This window comes from Ambystoma mexicanum, chromosome 6p (genome assembly GCF_040938575.1).
Source record: "Ambystoma mexicanum isolate Mex_15411 chromosome 6p, UKY_AmexF1_1, whole genome shotgun sequence".
Taxonomy (NCBI): Eukaryota; Metazoa; Chordata; class Amphibia; order Caudata; family Ambystomatidae; genus Ambystoma; species Ambystoma mexicanum.
This window is the reverse complement of record NC_090935.1, coordinates 1,343,788,562-1,343,808,871: the sequence shown is the minus strand read 5'-3', so window position 1 is coordinate 1,343,808,871 and position 20,310 is coordinate 1,343,788,562. Positions and strand designations below refer to the sequence as shown.

At 43.8% G+C, this 20,310-nt stretch overlaps 1 protein-coding gene across 1 annotated transcript in view; it reads right to left on the bottom strand.

The window, feature by feature from the left end:
- Positions 1 to 20,310, bottom strand: part of RIC1 (RIC1 homolog, RAB6A GEF complex partner 1) — a 1,165,874-nt gene that overhangs the window by 292,297 nt on the left and 853,267 nt on the right. The window contains exon 13 of the mRNA XM_069626020.1: positions 4,838 to 4,876. Within this exon, the coding sequence (XP_069482121.1) occupies positions 4,838 to 4,876 (39 nt within the window). The remainder of the gene's footprint in view (positions 1 to 4,837; positions 4,877 to 20,310) is intronic.

Genomic DNA, 20,310 nt, shown 5'->3' with positions numbered 1-20,310 from the left:
GCCTCCACAGTCTCCATCTGCTATACCCTCGTCAGCTGCACCGCCAATTTTGTAGATCCCCTTCATCGCCTCCTTCCCGAAGGATTCAGGTAGTGTGAGCGAGTTACTGCCTCAGTCAGACTCTGACGAGTCCTGTGAGGGTGCACCCATCAGCTCCTGTGGGGTCGCCGAGGAACTCTCCTCACATCTATAGTAGTTTGAAGTATGAACATCTAACCTGTGGATTTCTACTCCGACCATGAAGGGAGGCAGGGGCCCATTTTATTTATTTTATTTTTCATTTATAATGCACTTAATACCAGCGAGTGGTTTTCTAAGCGTGGGATCAGGATTCAAACCTGTGTTGCGCAGCATTGTCTTGCTTCCAAGACATACGCGTTGCCCCTGACCTATACTTCCTCCACCATGTCCCAGGAGGGATCTCCATGCCAGGAACCATCCAGCCGTTTGTCCCTCCAAGGGGTTTTAGCCCAGATCCGTTCCTTGCTGCACCCTTTGCACCTCAGTCAGCACCCAGGAATATGTCGCTGGACATCACCGCCCTGCACACCCTGGTGGTGGAAATTTAGCAGAGGCTGCCTGCTGCTCCTGGGCCCGCAGTCCTCCTAGAAATAAAACAGAAATACAGAAATACACAAAGCTGGAATCAGAATGATTAAATCGGCTGGGGAAGACCATAGAGAATTACTCAAAGAGAAGAGTCTTCAATTTGCATTTAAAGGATGATATATTACTGCATATTCTTAGATCCAGGGGCAGGGCATTCCATAGCAGAGGGGCTACTACAGAAAAACATCCATCAAGAACCTGTGATAGCTTGGCCACGTCTGCTAGCGGTAGTCTGAGTTGTTGGACCGTAGTGCTTGCCTGACATGGAGCCATGTTAGCTGTTTTGCCAGATACATAGGACTTTTCCCATAGAGGGATGCATGTGTGATGCAGAATGTCCAGAACAAGATCCATTTACGAATAGGAAGCCAATGAAGTGATCTGCTTGCAACAGACATGATCAGCTCTTCAAAGGCCAGTAACTACTTGAGATGCATTATTTTGGATCACTTGCAAAGAATTTAGCTCTCCCCCTGCCTTTGCCCTGTAAAAGGCTGGCACAATAGTCATCACACAAGCCAGTGTTGCAGTAACTGCTGAATCCAAGCAAGGCCTGATTCTCAGGCCAAAGAAAGAAGTTCACACCCCTCCAGCCCAGAAGTCCTACTAGGATGAAGCATCAGCAACGCCCGCCCGGCCAAGGCATCAGTCGGCACCGCCCCATAGGGCCTTAACCCCAGTGGTGGAAGGGAATCTGTATATATTAGACACACAAAAAACGAATAGGAGATTTGACCAAATTCCGGCCGTATGAAAATTACACACAGATTAACTTTTCGACCAACTCTCCCATTCATGGGCAGCGGGGGCTGCTGGGGTGTCCCCTGCACCACTAATGTGAGTGTGGATTGCAGGGGTGTCCCCCGCTCCCAATAGTTTAAAAAAGAAAGACAAGCAGACCCTGCGGCGCAGATTCCCATACACGCAAGTGAAGCGAACCAGCATCTCAGAGGGATGTTGGAAACCTGCCGCCCACAGGTAAGTAAGGGAGTGGGGCGTAAGTGGATAGTCTGAAAGGTCAGGGGTAGAGAAAACCAAAAGTATTCGATCATTTCAACTTCGAACATTTCAGCTTCGGATTAATCTCGGTAATCCTGGAGGAAGAGCCACCATGTACCAACAGCGGCACAGACACATACCACTGCTACTCATATGGACGAGTATGAAGATTATGTCCCTGCTGATGGAGAGCCTCTGGGTACAGACAAGATAGCCAGGGATTTGCCACTGGACAAGATTGGCTCCTTCCATGCCATGATCTCAAAAGGAGTCCAAGCTCTTCAGTCTGGTACCGGAGGAGAAGAGTCTTTCAGCGGCGAAAGTCCTTGAAGACCGTCATGTCGGTTCCATTGTTGGACGACATCTGGGAGGAAGGCTTGGCCCTAAAGAAGACGCCAGGTACCACACCCTCCAAGAGAGAGAGGGAGAAGATACCTGGTGCCTCAGGTTGCAGCCTCTGTAGTGTTAGCCGCGGCCGGGATGCGCTCATCCAATCCTGGTCCTCTTCCATGGTGCCTCCATACCTAGAAGGCAAAAATCTGGATGCAGTTAGCAAATGCATCACCTACACCGCAGCTTCCACCATCAAGGCCACCAATACCCTTGCCATCCTGTCTCGTTACGACAGGGTGCTTTGGTGCAGCTCTAGAGAATATTGGATTGTCTGCCAGGTGACAAGAAGGCCGAGGCACTGGCCCTGTTCCAGGTGGGTGAGGTGGCCTCGGATCACACCATTACAGTTGCGTCGGACATAGACGACTCCGGGTTCCACCAGATGGGCAATGGTGTGGCCCTTAGGCATCAAGGATGGCTGAAGGCCATGAATTTTCAGGCAGACGTGCAGTCCAAGGACGTGGAAATGCCTTTTGATGGAGACTACCTGTTGGGAAGGCAGTGGATAAGGCACTCCAGGCTACCAAGATGGAGATAGCACACTCTCTGGGGACCCTGCAGCAAAGGAGGTTGTCTTTTCATTCCCAAGAGGAAGGGTCTCCAGAACCTCAAAGGGGTGCACAAACCCTACTGTCAGCCCTCCCGGTCTAGCACCCAGGAAGCCTACAGGGGCTGCTCCCAGGCCTATGGCAGCAGTGGCCAGTGTCGTCGATGTCTGCAGGCCAGGATGCAGATGCCCAAGCAGGCTTGAACCAGCCGCGGACACAAGCACCCACTTTCGCACCCCAGTGGGAGGACAGCAATCTAACTGTCAAGCAGTGGAAGCACATCACCACAGACAAATGGGTGCTGGAAGTTCTTCAGCAGGGTCACTCCTTGGAATTTCAACACAGATTGACCTCTTCGAGACAGCAGCCAACTCCAGTGCCGGAGGTTTGCAAGCAGGTATCCTCAGCCGAGGAGCCTGGGAGGGGCCTTCTTGTTCCCATGGGACGGGCTCTCCCTGTACACCTTCCATCCAATTCTGCTGCTGCTACGTGTGATTAACACTCAGATGTTGCTGTTGCAGAGTGATACTCATTGCGCCGGCGTGGCCATGGCAGGTCTGCTACCCGGACCTGTGCCATCTGTCAGTGGCACTGTCCATCCGGCTAGCTCCACTTCCCAGTCTTCTCTGCCAAGAAAACGGAACAGTATTGCACCACAATCCAGCGTCGCCGAGCCTCACGGCCTTGCTCCTGCAGCCCTACAGTTTGGGCACTATTCCCTGCCACTGGAGTGAAAGAAGATCCTGGACTAGGACTGTGCTTCCTCTATGTTGTCTTGTTACAGCCACAAATGGAAGCGCTTCACAGTGTGGTGCAGGACGTAGAAGATTATACCTCTGCGGATAACAGCCCTGCAGCTCCTGCCGGACATGCTTTTGCAGGCCCAAAGCTGGGCTGGCTCACACCTCCATCAATGTTTATCTGGCTGCCATATCCCGGTACACCTGGGCACCGGGGAAGCCCTCCCTGTGGTGTCACAGGCTCTTCAAAGAGTTCCTCAAGGGCCTCTTTGCGCAATCTGACCATTAGGAGGCGTGCCAGAGAGGCGGACTCTAGGCGTATCTGGTTATCCCTTGCTTACCATGGGAGGTTGCAAGTTCAGCCTATGCAAATGGATATTCCTCCTTTGTGAAAAGTACAGTGAGCAAAAAGCGATGGCTGCAGACTCTAAAAGTGGGTAAAAACCACAAAACAGGTTATCATGCCATGTTCTTTCTAGAGAGGGGCACCTGCTACCTTTTTTGTATTAGTGTCAGGTCGTCTCTACCAGAGACAGGCAGGGAGGTATGTCAATTACACATTCAGCCCCTGTTCCTTTTGGCTGTGTGAAGTGGCGTCTCTTCTTCCCATACATTCTGACGTATGGGGCTTCCAATAATCTACAAGGTCTCCCACAGCACACTATCAGGCTCGCAGCTCTCTGAGGGGTCACACTCCCCTACCACCACAGACAATGGTGCTCCGCAGTTCATTTAAAATCAGCCCATGCTGGCAGGGGGTGGGGGGAGGTGTGTGCTCGCCTGCTAGTCATGCGGGACAGCATCCCCCTACTCCTTACGGGGTGTTGCGCTCTGCCATTCTCCGGGCCTCCAGGCCACACAGGTCTCCGAGCAGGAGAATGCACACCTGCAACTCTGCGCGCACTGAGCCCCAGGGATCAAAGACGATCTGCGGCCGTTGCATTCAGGGTCCAGCACAGACCACAGCATGCCCCCTAGCACCACTCCGGAGCCGCAATATTTTCAGGGCGCTCTGTAGAGCAGATCTGGCTGTATTGCAAGATTGCCACTTCCAGTATTCTAATGCTCTGTGGTACAGTTGCTGCAGTCCGAGAAGCTTAATATCACGGTAAGGAGAATTAAACAAAATATTGCAGTTTCAAAGGGATTTCTCAAGCCATACGACTGACCCTACAGCAGGCACGTCCACATCGTGTGCCGCTTGGCCACGCCTCACGGTCAAGTATTAACGCATGAATGTTAATCAGCAGCAATAAGCCGTTTTTTTCATATATGCACAGATCTGACCTATGCTGCCCAATAGACAATGTGTGGTCCTATTCAAGCATGTGAACCAACCACTCAGAGGTCAGATTGCAGGTCACGGGGATGGATTACGCAGGACAAAAACCTGCAAATATAAGATCTAATCAGAAATAACCCAAACATGGGTTTGTAAATATAAACTCAAATGTGCATCTAAACTGCAGGAGCACAATACAATAGCTAAAACAAATACATGAATTATATGAAACATCGCCCCACCTTGCTGCTTCAGTATGTACTCACCCGGATTGGCCAATTGCTCTCGAGATATGTACTCTGGATCTACACAAAAAGGATACACAAGTGTGTTATAAAATGAATGTCCTATTTAAATGACATTTCAAATTCATTGAAAACATTTTTTGGCAATTAAAGTGAAGTTTGTATTTACCTGGCTTCTTTTTAATAAAATGTAGCCAACACACAAACAATACATACTGAACAGATCACTTTGTGCACTGAATTAATAGAATCGGCTTTCTTTCTTATATATCCCTAGTTTAATTTAGTGAATTATATAACTTATGTATTTTAGTAAATTATGAATTGTGCAAGATTCCCAAAGACAGTTACTGCACCCAATAAGAACCAAAGGAAAATAAGGTGCTTGGCAGTAAAAAGGGGACCTGTTAAAAGTCAAGAAAGGTTTGTTAAAGTTAAAAACATTTCGGTCCTTATTGAAACTGAGGGCTGTTCAATGAAATTTCACGAGGCAAGAACACAATTCAGAGTTCAAGAGAAATGGCAATTCCTGCAGAGGTATTCTGCTGCTCGACAGGGGATTAGGGTAAAACATCTCGGCAAAGTAGACAAAAGCAGATCTGTGAAAACACTGAACACAAGCTGCAGAAATCAACTGGCAAATCATTTCTAATCAGCTATTTTTTTTTTTTTTTTATTGTAAAACTACAGCCTAATACATGTTTTATGATAAGGCTTTTGTTACATTCTTCCACGCTTCATCCTTATTCCTTGTTACTACTGCTTGCCTTTGATTATGGTTTGGCGACTCTCTGGTCTATGTCCCAGAATTCCTGATTTGGCAACAGCATGTCCATGTAATTTATTACTGCACAGACTAGCTGTATATTTTCGCCTGATAACAGATTTTTCCACCATCTGTCAATGTCATTCCTCAACGGAGTGAACTTTTCCAGGTGTATTTTACGCTGAGGGATTGTTCCTGTGCACTCTGTTATAAGGTGTTTGGTGGTTTCAGTCCCATCTTTGCAGAATCTGCAGGAACTGTCCTTTATTTTTGTGTTTTTTTGCCTCTTTAGTGTTTCTTTTGTTCTTAATATGTTTAGTTTCAGTCTTAGAAACTGCATACGGTGATACTTTGAAGGGCATCGTGTCAGGAATCGAGCTGGCATGTTTAGTTTATTTTCGATTGGCCCTAGACTTGCCATTGATTTGAGTGAATCTCGCGTTTCTTTGTTAATTATCCAGGACCATCGTTCAAACTTTTTTTTTGCAATTTGAGGTGTATTCAACAGTTCTGTTTCTTTAATATCAGCTGCGATTAGGATTTCCATTAGTTTGGAGTTCCATTTAGTTGTCAGATTTATTTGAGTTCCAGTTTCCATTTTGAAGATCTCATATGCTGGAGTTGGGGGGTTCAGATTCATTTTCCTCCATGTTGTAAGCGATTTCCATATAACCTTCGAGTGTAACGAATTCAGTGATAATTCGTACCTTACTGCGGCAGCGTGGACATTTTTGGGTAGATTCAACACTCTACGCCAAAATATGCTTTCCAGCAGGTGCCATGTTGTTTCTGAGATGTTCCACCCAGCTTCCGCTCCGAAGGTTATTGTTGGTACCACTTTTTGTACATAGAACAATATAACAGGAGCCAACGAGAATTTACCGTATTCTCTCTCTAGTTTTGCTCCTTGCAGCGCCAGCCTTTTCATGCGGTTTTTTAGATCTTCAATCCATGGTCCTTCACTGATGGAATTATTGAAGCGTATTCCTAGATATTTTATGGAAGTTACTCTTTCTATTTTTTCACCGTTTAAGGACCATGAAAAATCTCGGTCTTTTCTGTTACCTTTAGAGCCAATTTCTAGAATCTTGGTTTTGGCCGTGTTTATTTCGAGGTCATTCATTGTCAGGTAATCATACAATTTGCTTAACAATCGTTGCAGTCCGACTTGTGTACGATCCAGTAGTACTAAGTCATCGGCATATGTTATGCAGGAGATTGGTGTATTATTCAGTTTTGGAGGAAATGAGTTGACGTCTCTCAAGTGAATTGGTAGGTCTGCTATAAACAATTTAAATAGCTCTGATGCCAGAGGACACCCTTGTTTTACCCCCTTCTCAGTTTCGATAGTTTCTGACATTTCTCCATTGTTGCTTAATCGCACACGTATTGATGTATTAGTATGGAGTGCTATGATAGGTTCAAGTAGGTTGGCCGGACATCCCCATAAGATAAGTTTTTGCCATAGCCTTCTTCGATTTATTCCGTCGAAGGCCTGTTTCATATCGATAAAGGCTAGAAACATCCGTTGACCTGCTTTGATGGTTTCCATTTTTAAAATGCTTAAGATGCAGAGATTTGCGTCCACTCCGACGCCAGCAGTGAATCCCGTTTGTCTTGGGTCTACAATCATTTCACCATTTTGCAAGTTTCTTTCTCAAGAATGATCCAAAAACCTTACCTATGGTGTCTAAAAGAGCGATTGGACGATAATTATTTGGATTGTCCCGGTCGCCCTTTTTATGGATTGGCACCACTATGGCTTTTGACCAAGACTCTGGTATTTGTTTGGTTGTAGCGAGTCGAGTAAAAAGAATTTCGATGAAGACTGACCATTCCACAACGTTTTGTTTTAACATTATGTTTGTGATCAGGTCTGGACCTGGCGCTCGGGAATTTTTTAATTTGGTTATTGCGTGTGCAATCTCGTGTGCGTCTATTTTTAAGTCCCAGTCCTTCGTTCTAGTGTTAAGTTCTATTGCTGGTTCCCAATAAGATCTTTTATATACCTTTGTAAAATGGTCAACCCAAATGTTTCCTGCTAGACCATTTACAATTGTTGGTTGGAATTTCAGGGATCCAGCATTTAATATTGACCATATGTCTCTGGAGTTTTTCTTTATCATAAGTTTCATTATATTTTCCGCACGATCTTGGTCAATGATTGCTTTCTGTGATCTAACCCAATTCCTATATTGTTTGCGCCGAACTTTTATACTTGCTCGAGCATCACCCGTTTTGTGATTTTTTTTCAGTTTTCTCACGTCACTTCTTAATACTTTTTTAGCGTCTTGAATCACTTTGCTGAAATTATGTTTGTGTGTTTTGCCAGTCGTGCTTAAATGGTTTTTTACAAGGTTTGATAATAATGGAGCATATCCACATGTACCTTGGTCCTCTTCTACAGAATGTTTCAGTTACTTGTCGTATCTGCGGGCCAGTTATTCTCAGTCTGTTGCCAGTCGAGTTTACTGTTACCTGGGCTATTTTTGGCTCGCTCATGTTCCAAAAAACCCGCCAATTTAGACGTATCATCTCGTGATCACTCTTTCTTGTTGTGATCACTTTTATGTCAATTAGTTTTCCGTACATCTCTGCTGACGTCCAGATATAATCTAGGGTTTTGGCTGCACCTTTGAAGATACCTCTCCAAGTGGATTTTGCCGGAATGTCTCCTTTGATGTTTCCATTAATCATTCCCAGATCTCGATTTGACATCATATTTTGCCATGCATTTGCTCTTTTACATAATTGGTGTTTTGGAATTCTTAGATTAGTTTCTGAAATTTGGTCCCATTTAAACCATGCACAATTCAAGTCTCCACAACAGATGATCCATACTTTCCGATGATTTAGAATGACATTGTCTATGAGCTCCAGCACTGACTTTATGAATTTGTCAGTTGCAATTTTAGCTGGATTCCAGTAACAGTTAATTATTAGCATGTATTCACATTGCTCTTTGGTTGGCAGATGGTATTTTATTAGTGTACCTTGGACAAAGGGGTTTGGGTTATGGGATTGTACTGGTGTCCATCTTTCGTTAATTCGAATCATCGTCAAGAGTCCCGAAAAGGGGCGACCGGTTCTGTTTTTTCCAGCAGGATTAAGGAATATGCTAAAGCCATCTTTTGATGGTTTATTACGTAGCCAAGTTTCCTGCAAGCAAATGAATATTGTTTTTTCGGACGAGACAGGAAATTCTTCAAACAAGTGTGTAAAGCCACGTGTATTCCACGATAAGAGGTTTCCTTGTCCCTCTTGTCTTTTCAATCATTGCTAATTTGGCTGTCTTTGTATTCCTTGCTTTGTTTGAATGTTGGCCAGTGAATGACGTAGTGCGTTGATTTTGAATTTCATGGTAAGGGTGTCCTGCTCGTCGTATTGGCTTCTTTCCTGCTCAGAGCTTTCTGGAGGTTCTACCATCAAGTCAAAGCCAAATGCCAAAAGTTTGTCTGAGGCATGTAGAATTGTGGATCGCACTGCGTTTGAGATAATGTGCAGTAGCACCTGATCGGTGGAGTTTTCAGAAGCATATTCCACTATTTTGATGTCATCCGTATGAATGGTCCGTAAGGAGGGTATGCATTGGAATAGTTTCAGCACATTTGTCCGAATTAAATTCATCTCATGTTCGTCTGTATGAATGTTTTGAAGTCGAAGCTTCATGATTTGATTGCCATTTTTCTTTTTCTGATACTGTTGTGTTTTTGATATATAATGCACAGTTTGTTTCCTTTGATTTATTGTTAATTTTGGATTTAATTTGTTTGCAGCTTGTGCTAATATTCCTTCTTTCTCTAAATTTGATTTTCCGATCATTTGAAGCTTTGTATTGTTTTCATTGGATCTTCGAATTGGAACACTTTTTGGGAAATTTTGTTTTTGTTGAGCCTCGTCTTGCCATACGTTTTCAAACACGGCTGCGTCATCATTTCTGTCGCTATTATGCGAATATGTTGACAGGTTGCAAAGCTCTATTGACGAGGTTGAGATGATTTGTGCTGTGCTTGTTCCTGAAGTATCTCCCCGCATACGTTTCCTACATGGACTCCTCTTTTCGAAGTTTTTGGAGATGGCTTGATTTTCTGACGTTGTTAGTTTTCGAATTGCCTTCTCCGCTCGTGCGAATATTGCTGGTCGAGTTGGTAATGGCATATTCCTTATAAATTTTTTTGTATTTGCAGATCTTTTCCACTTGTTCCTGACTAGGGTAGTTGCGGAAAAAAGTGGGATCTTGGGAACATCGTTTGTTGTACTATCTTTGGATTGGTTTTTTGAGGCTTTTGTTGTTTCATCATGTACGCCAGTGAAGATTTTAAAGGCTGATTGTTTGGCAACTTCTCCAAGAGTGATCTGAGGGAGATCTGGAAATGTTTCTGTCATCAGCTCTCGTTTTTTCATTTGCCGGCTATTTGTCCTGTTCTGTAATAATTCTAAGGTCGGTTGGTCGCAACTAGGTGCACGTACGTTTAGTTGTGACTTATCATTTTTGACTCTTGTTTCCTGAAACTTTCCCTGTACTTCTGGTGGAGTTACTGAAGTAGACTGATGTCGTTCATGTCTCATCCATTTCACCGCTTCTAGCAGTCCTATGGACAAGTTGTCATTGTCACAGTGATATCTAGCTGCTAGGTCGCCAAGGCGCATTTGCCAATTAGCAGATACGTCTGCCTCTTTCTCCATTTGGCTCTGGATAAACGATGTAAAACCAGACAATTTTTCTATCTTTTCCATTAGGTTAGTTAGCATTGCGCCTTGGTCTTTAATGGTTTCATTTAGAGATTCATACAATTTTACGAAGGGGATCACAGCTAAAGATGATGCTGCTAGTACATTGTTATGTATTTGCATGGCAGCCGCTGCTGAAAGGCTTGATTTCGTGGCTGCCTCGCTAGAATCCCTCCTCGGCGTTGTTTGTAGATTCAATGAATCTACATTCGTGTGAGTCAAGAGTGTTCAATTCCATGGGTTGTCGTTGTTTCGATTTTTCCAGGACGGGTGTCCTTGCGTGCCATCTTGGTGTGCTTACTTTGTTTCCTTGTTTATCGCTATTTTCATTGGTGTTTAGGGATTGATGAGTTTTGTTTGATGTTCCATTTGATTTAGAAGGTTCCTTGTTTGTTATGTTTTTTGATCCCAGAGGGGTCAGCCTTTGAGAGTTTGTTTTCCCTAGGCGTACAGCAAGTTGTGAAATAGCGTCCACTGTTGCTTCGTCCAGCATTACGGATCCCTGTTCAGATCCATTTATCAAGGCACTTCTCAAATTAGTTTTTTCTTGTGTGGAGATGGTGTTAACATTTGACACTAGTTTACTATTCACATAATTAAAAGTTTTTCCAAGTTCCATTTGATTATTGTGCTCCTTAGAGTTTTGAGATTGAGTCTCAAATGATTGAGTTATTTGCTGTATGTTCATAGTTTGTGTGTTTTGAGAGATCTCCGTTATTGACTCAGGGTGTAATATTTCTAATAAGTCTACGTCAGGGATTTCAAAGGGGGTGACAAAGTCTTCTATGCATTCAACACTTTGAGTTTTGTCAGCCTCGCTGATGCCATGCGGGATCGGCACTAGGTCAGACAAGGACAATGGTGCCTTAAATTTGTTCCCGCTTTCCTTAGGTAAATCTTTTGATGTAATTAGGTCAATGGCACTCTCCGAGTGTGGAATTGTTTCAAGCATTTTTTGCTGATTCGTATCGCTGTCTTTTTCATGCGTTTCGCTCTGTTGTAAGTGGCCATTTGGTGGAATGGCTTCAATATTTCTCTCGTCATCCGACGGAGCAGAGTCTATTTGAAAGGGTGAAGGGAGTTGCTCACCACATCCTATGTTGTCATTGCCAATCACCATGGAGTCTGTTTCGAGGTCTACAGCCATTTCCCCGACTACATGAGGGTTGGCTTTTTGGATTTCTGCGCCTGCCTTTGCCAGCGACCAAGGATTTGTTTGTCGTCGCTGTTGTATAGTTTTTGTCCTTGTCTGTGGACCTTGTTTTGTCGTCATCCTTGTGATCTCACAACCTACAAAGCAGTTTCTCAACACGTAAGTTTTTGGAAATTAGAGTTGTATGTGCGGATATTGTTAATGTGTTTGTACTACCAACCACTGATTTTTATCTAGATGTTCCTGTACCTTTGCTCTCAGTAGGTTGCAAATTAGCACAATAGAGCACTTACTTGTGGATCCTGTTGCAGAATTAAAATGTCGATGAGCTCGACTCAGTGACTTCCGCTCACTGGTTCCAGGAGCAAGCCTCCCAGAGCCGAACAGCAGCAAAACAGCACAGCAAGCGGCCTTGTCACCACCGGGCTTAACGCCGCGAGGGTGACTGTGTCTGGCCTTTGAGGTGGTTCAGAGTCACGTGATGACCACGTGACCAGCAGCAGTCTCCGCCCCCTCCAGGGAACGGGCGTAGAACAGCAAGAGTCTCCTGACTCGCAGTGCTGTGCAGGTGAGGAATTAGCAATGCGAACGCACGTTCGTTTTTTAAACAAAAGTACAGCTGTAGCAGGAACGCATGCAGCTGTCACAGGAACCAACGTGCATCTGTTCCACAGGCTTGCTTTCATAAAGTTCAATACCCGACTCACTTGCTGGGCCACAAGGAGATATATGCCTTCCACTTAAATGAAATACTGTCTGGGAGAGAGCAGGATGAGCTATCAACGCAGAGAACAAATGATATTCCTCTAATGACACCTGAATTGTCCTAGTGCTTTCAATAAGCAAGTCATTAATACATCTCCCTATGGGACTAACTTAATTTCATGGATGGACGGCCAAGTGGCCCCCAGCTTGAAGGAAACCTCGGGCAGGCTACTTGGGCTCTTACACAGCCATCAGAAGCAGACACATTAACTAAATAAATCAGGACTGATTGGTCAAAACCCAGTCCCAATTAACAAATTTCAAACTCTTCAATTTAAACACTTTATTACCAATCAAATTCGACTTTGAAAATGTGCTGGCTGGTTGATAAATTATAAATGCGTTTCGCAGATTTAAAAGCAAAAAAGCACAACTCAGTTTTGAGAGTTGATAGCACTTTTGCCTCATCCTTTCTAAAATCAAAACAAGCATTGGCAATGCCAACAGTATGGGCTTTTGTGTAGGCATGGGAAAGGCACTGCAGCAGTGGTTTTAACTGGCTATTGAGGGAAGTGAAAGATGGTGCGAGTAAATCGGAATCTAATAGCAGTGCCTCGCAAATGCCCAACACTTCTACACAAGCCAAAACTGTTGGCTTTGCAAATGCTTCTTTTTAACAGGACTTCAGTGAAGGACACACTTGGAGCTTAAAATAGTGTGGCTGAAGCCAGCCCCAGTTCAGACATGTTTATAACAGTAGTAGCACGTTTACAATTCCAATTAAGTCATTAACTCTCAGAATGCTGCTTTGAGAAAATACTGGCAGGCACTTTGAGTGCAACGTTTGAAGGTAAGGCTTGATTAAAGCGAGCTCGAAGAGTTCCAATGAGAAGGTGTTTTGGGAGGAGCAGGGGCTGGGTGGAAATGGCCATAGGAATTAGCATGGAAAGGGGCAGTCAATGGGTGGGCAAATAACCAATATTGATCGTTACCGCTTATGAACGCTGATTTGCATTCTGATTCTATGTACCGTTGACCGTCCTATGTAAAGCGCTTTGGACAAAGGCGCTATATAAAACACAATAAATACAAAACAAACACCAGCAAGCTGCGTGTCTCTCCTCATATGCCATTTCCCCCATATGTACTCTGATGTAATAGTTTAGGCGTATATAGCAAAAACTAATCATGCATGTGGAAAGCAAATTTAACAAAACTGTTGCTTTGGCCAATGGAGACAACCACACAATGGGAGACGAGACTTCACCCACCCTTAACCAATACCATCTAAATGTATAATGCCCGATTGTCTAAAGGAATGTAAAGGACCTGGCTAATGAACACAGGCTTCCATGAAAGCCAAATTGCAGTTTATAATAAAAAGCACCACGATTGGTTATACATTCCAGTTCCTCTCACTGCCATTGTAGCAGAATTCAAACAGTTTTACTGTGGGCACTCAAGTTGTTCAGTTGAAAAATACATTTCCCAGGAATAGCATGCAGAAGCTGACAAGAAAAAGATGCTGGTTAGCAGCCACTGAAAGTGGCCACAGCAGTCAGGGTGCACATTCTATGGCTTCTTCCAGCACTGATCTCAAATCTCCAATAATAATGGGGGGTGGGGGAGACGAGCCAGGAATAGCAGCTCCACCAAGCATCTAAATGGGGCGGAAGCTGAACCCCTGGTACAATTGAATTGGGTAAGAGAAAAACTAGGGGCTTAATGGGAGCCTACACAGGCAATAAGCGACATCCCATTCCAGACTAAGTTGCTGCCATCTTTAGATCTGTGGTGGAGTAAAAAAACAGCAGTCTCTGTAGTATCTCTTCATGTGACTGAATCCTTGAAAAGGAACAAGTCAGTGGGGAAGTGTTCATAGGAAAAGGGAACCTCAGGGACAGACCAACATCCCAAAAATGGAAAACAATCCTCAGAGCAGAAATTACATGCCGAATTGTATTATAAGAAATATTCTTTAAGTGTTGACCAATACCAGATTACTCCAGATGAGAAGAAAGATATATTGAGTGCAAATGATTATCTGTAATTCGAGAAAGGATTGTAGAACCTAGGAAAAGAGGACCAGCAAATTGTACATAATGTCTTATTTAATTAAAGTACAAAGAAAAAATGAAATAGATGCGTAGAGAATCGAAAACATTGTAAACAATTAAAACAAACACATTGGCTCAAAATATCAAACTATAACAAATGACATCCGCGCAAACGTTCAATCAAACCAGCACAGAACTACAACTACTGCACTTAGATAACATTTGTTTTGGTGACTGCCCATTTTAGGTATGTAGGAATCAAAATAACTAACAAAAGAAGACACAAAAATAAGAAAATCGAAAAATGTGATTTTAAAAAGTAACATTTTCTGGAAGTTTGTAAAATTGCATCCTACATTTTAAAATCGTAAATATAATCTGAAGTACTTTTAATAAAAATGGTTAAATTGCTTTTGCAATAAAATTGAAGCGAGTCGTGGGTTTGCACTTTAAAAAATAAATGTGGATTGTACAATTTTAGAATTTGGCCCGGTTTTAGAATGTGGCTATTTCAATTATTTAGGCAGAATGAGCCTGTGGATTAATGCCTTTCTCCCGACTTCCACCATGGTGGCTCTGAGTAGTGGATTCAGAGTTGCGGTTTGGGATAGGTTAAAGAGGTACAACAGCCTCATTCATCTGCTCCCTGCCCTTTCTTTTGTAGCTTTCCTTTTGCAAACTGACTTTGGGGCACGTGTGTATGGTTGGTCACCAGATCACAATTGCACATTATTCATCATTTTGGTATTTAAAGTGTATTTTAAAAAAAAAGTACAGGTGTTTGAGGTGATAGATAAAGGAGTTTGTCAATAATTAATGATTATTTTCTCATTTATTTCCTTTAAAGAACAAAGGATGACACTAAAGTTAGTTGAATTTTAGAGTATTATTTTCTCACACGACAGAAAATAATGCTACCTGCTATTAAGATATCTATAAAGTAAAATGTCCCAGATCACCCAAAAAAAAAAAGACTGATTGCCAGAAAACAGCCCAACTGCAAAAAGGTATCAGTATCCGGCATGAGATTGCAACGCAATCCTTGAATCCATAGTCACCTGGAAACATTTAGATCTCCACAGGAAGACCATAAATGATGACTCAATACCGGCAATCGAAATGCTACACCACATACTCAATTCGATAGCCGATACAGTACTAAAGGAATGGAAGCGGTCCAGAGAGATTAAGCTTCAGCAGGTGGACATCACCACAGAAACGCTTATACAACGCACGCAACAAGTAAAAAACATGAATTCGACTGAACGATTGGATTAACACAATCAAACTCAAAAATCAATATCAGCTCAATCTCAACTGGGAAACCGATAGAAGACCTATCAATTGTTTGCAGCAATATCTTCTGTTATTTCCAGACCGACAGTTCAGATATCTATTTCTTAGATTCCGCCTAAATTTGTTACCAACTCGTGAAGTGTTAACCAAGACGAAAAATTCCTACAACGCTTCAAAATTGCTGCCTTTTGCCATACAGGAAACTGTGGAATCATATCATTATAATGGTCTGTCCTGGACAGCCAGATAAACGAAACTTGTTCAAAGATAGGTTGACCAGCACAAATATGCCTCTAGTTCTCAAGGAAAGATGGGCCCAGATTCTTTCAGGATCCAAAAAAAAACTTCATAACTATTTTTTTTTTTTGGAACAATATTATGGAACCATACAGAGAAGTCGTCATTTAAATCTTATTATGGTTCAACAAATAGATCACGAACTTAGTTGAATAGAAGAAGTGATTCAGTAAATGTGTCATCCAATGTAATTGTAAATGAAGTTTATTTATAAACTAAATCATTTAAATTTAAAAAAAGGGGATCATAAACTTTGTGCACCAACACCTGTTTATATCCCACTTTCAGACATCAGTGCAAAGAATGACAGTTACTCACCGTAGCGACTACCTCCCTCCTAGTACATAATCCCCTTTCCTCCATACTTGTGGGACAATCCGTCCTTCGGGACGGGAGCACTTTTTTATAGCATCAAAAAATGTACTTTTACTTTTTTGTCCTTTTATTTTTACGCGGGGCCACTGCACGCGACTGTAATCCTGCATCGCCATTTAGTCCTTTTCGATCGCCAGGTCTAGAACCATTTAGCAACAATAGCGGATACTTATTATAGGGGACGGCGGGCAGGCGTATGGAGGAAATGGGACCATTGACTAGGAGTAAGGTAGTCACTAGTTTTCCTACTTCCTGTCCTCTTTCCTCCATACTTGTGGGAGATTCCCAAGCACCGACAATGTGTATTACGGGTGGATGCAAATTTCCCTTATTGGAACACATTCTGAAGAACTGACTGACCAAATTGGGCATCAGCCTGGGATCTCAGGTCGAGACAGTAATGTTTGCAAAAAGCTGATGTAGCCGCCTTGGCAATGGACTCACAAGGGGCATACATTTGGAAGGCAACAGCAGCCGCGTTGCCACGGACCAAATGTGCATGAATGCCCTTTGGTGGTTGAAGTCCTTGAATCTTGTAGGCCTTGGAAAGGCATGAAGCCATTCAGCAGGAGATGGATGCTTTTGAGCCTGGTTTCCTTTCTGGGTCACCAAACGTAACTGAGTTGTGAAGAGCTCCCGAGTTCACTCATTCTATCAAGGTAGAACTTCAGAGCTTGTCTGACGTCTAGGTTGTGCAGGACCCTCTCAGAATCAGAGACCGGGTTCGAGAATATTGACTGGTTCAAATGGAATTCAGAAACCACTTTAGGGAGGAAAAAAGGGCGAGTGCGAAGCACAACCTTATCCTTAAGTATTTTATATTTGTATTTTGTTTATATAGCGCGCCGGGCCCAAAGGCATCTGGACGCATATCTTGGGATACAGAGTTGCAAATTACATACAGGAAAAATAGGTGGCTCTACCAGCTTACAGACAGCATGCGGGTAGAGCTAAAGTAGGACATGTATAGGTACAAAATAATATACAATAAAGCAAGTACAGGTAAGAAAGATATAGAAAAGTTTGCGCTAAAAGTACAAGCATAATAGGAGGTTCACAGGCAGATAAATTATCTAAATACAAAAAGATATATACAATGAAGAATAAAAGCGTTATATACAAGTAAACTATACAGAAGAATGGAATAGTCAGGGACAGCGGGGCAGTGTCCGCAATAAAGCGCCAAATATCTCAATGTTTTGTGCTGAGAGCCACAGTTTGGTTTTGCTCTAAAAGGATTGGAAAGAAGGTTCAGCACTGATAGAATTAGAAAGGGTATTTCAGAGTTTAGAGGCCAAGACCGGGAAGCTTGCGCCACTAGCTTTTTGAAGCTTGAATCTAGGTAGGGATAGACTATGGGCTTGGCTTGGGCAGCTCTCAAAGGTTGGGTGGGGGGTGAGAGTCGTTTGGCTAAGTAAATAGAAGTGTTGTTGGACAAGCACTTGCGAGTCAGGGCAAGTGTTTTCAGGGAGATTCTATGCTTAACAAGAAGCCATTGTAGGTTATGTCTGTCATTAGAGATGTCCTGGTTTCTAGGTATGTTTAAAGCCGCTCTGATGGCATTATTCTGAATGACTTGCAATTTGTTAAGGTTAGATTGACTAGTCCCTAGATAAAGGGTGCTATAGTAGTCTCTCTTAGACATGACGAGTGTTCTAGCCAGGATGGTGCAATTGGACGTAGTCAGGAAAGGTCTGCAGGCAGTAATAAATTTGCTTGTATAGGCAGAAGCTGAGCTAACAGCATTGGTTTGTCTACACAATGATAATGTGGAGTCAAGGTAGATTCCTAGAGTTTTGGTATCCTTAGAAACCTTAATGACGTTGCCATCAATGATGAATGACTTGAAAGAAGGGTCAAGCATATTAAGACCATGAGGGGAACCCAGAATAAGGAGTTTGGTTTTATCGTCATTGAGGCAGAGCGCATGTTGCGCCATCCATGCCTGAATAATCCTTGACGTCATTCAAGGATTTAGTGTCCACTGCATAATCACCCATGATGGGATGAGCATCTGGGTGTCATCGGCATAGTTATTATACGAGACACCCAGATAGTCAAGAACATCAAAACTATGGTTTGGTGAACACATTAGAAAGTGTTGGTGACACACATGAACCTTGGGGTACACCACAGTGAATGGGAGCAGGCTCAGCAGATGCTTATGGGGGGAAAAAAACCCTCAGATATGTTGCTTAGGAAGGATCTGATCTAGGCGGTGGCAGAGTCTACAAAGTGGGCAGCTGATATAAGGTGCTTCCATAGGATTTGGTGGTTAACCACATCAAATGCAGCTGAGAGATCTAATAATAGCAAGGCTAATTTCTCTGTTGTCTTTCAGCACCTCAATCTGAGCTTTTAAGTCAAGGAGGGCGGTTTCCGTCTCGTGTCTAGGCCGGAAGCCAGATTGCCTTAAGCCAAGGAGATGGTTAGCTTCAAGATAATCCTGGAACTGAAGGTAGGCAGCTCGGTCCAGTATTTTGAGCATGAATGGGACTGTGGTGATGGGCCTATAGTTTGTTGGTAGCCTGGGATCGAGGGAAGGTTTTATAAGCAGAGGGATGACCCAGGCGTCCTTTAGGTTGTCCGGGACTATACCTGTTTTAAAGGATGAATTAATAAAGGCAGTGGTGAATGGGGCTAGATCATGGGAATCCTTGATAATGGGGGCTGGGCATGAGTCACCCTGACAATTGGAAGGTTTAACCAGGTTACTCACCGTAGTGACCACCCTACTCCTAAGGCCATAGTCCCCTTTCCTCCATACTTATGGGACATCTCTCCGTCCTGTGGGACGGGACCGGAGCACTTTGTAAAAAGCATCCCAATTTTTTTTTTTCAAAAATGTGTCCTTCCTCTCTATTTTGCGCGGGGCCCGGCACGCAGCCATAACCCCACCCATCTCAGCTCCGCCCCCGTGCATCGGTCATCAGTCCTTTTCTATCGCCAGGTCAAAAACCTTTTAGCAATAACAGAGGAACCTTATTAGAGGGGACAGCGGCCGGGCGTATGGAGGAAAGGGGACTATGGACTAGGAGTAAGGTGGTCACTATGGTGAGTAACCTGGTTATACTCCTACGTCCCCGTCCCCGTCCCCTTTCCTCCATACTTATGGGAGATTTCCCAAGCACTCCTTTCAGGAACTATGGGTGGATGGAAAAAATCCCTCAGTGAACCAGATTCTTCAGCATAGCCTGACCAAACTGAGCATCAGCTCTTGAGCTCATGTCAAGACAATAATGCTTACAAAAAGCTGATGGGAAGGCCCAAGTAGCTGCTCTCGCAATGGTCTCCCAGGGGACATACTTCTGAAAAGCAACCACGGCTGCCTTGCCCCGCACCAGGTGTGCATGAATGCCTTTAGGAGGCTTCAGCCCCTGGACGGTGTAAGACTCCGTAATGCAGGCGGCGATCCACCGAGAAATAGTCGCCTTAGATACCTGCTTACCTTGTGGGTTACCAAAGGTCACAAACAGTGAGAAGAACTCCTAAGCTCCGAAGTTCTGTCCAGATGGAACTTAAGAGCCCTTCTGACATCGAGACAATGCAGAACCCTTTCTGCCTCTGAGACAGGGTTCGGAAAAAAGACCGGCAGGGAGATCGACTGGTTCAGATGGAACTCCGATATCACCTTCGGCAGGAAAGCAGGATTTGTCCATAGGACCACCTTATCCTTGTGAAAGACCAAGAAGGGATGCTCCACCGATAAGGCCTGGAGCTCACTCACACGCCTTGCTGACGTAACGGCAACCAAAAAGGACACTTTCCAGGACAGGTACTTGAGGTCCACCGTGGCCATTGGTTCGAAAGGTTTATGGCACAACGCCGTCAAGACCACATTTAGATCCCACGCCGGGTGCGGATTACGAATTGGAGGATAAAGGCGTGTCAAGCCTGCAAAATGCCTCTTAACCACTGAGTTAGACAGAGTAAGAGCGTTGGTCTGTAGAAAGGTAAGCGGAAACCGCTGAAAGATAAGTCCTGCATGACAGGACGTGAACATCCAACTCTGCTAAAAAGGATACAAAGGACAGTACTGTGTCAATTGTAGCCTCCCTTGGGTCCAATTACTTGTTTAAACACCAATGACAGAACCTGAGCCATTTGCTTCTGT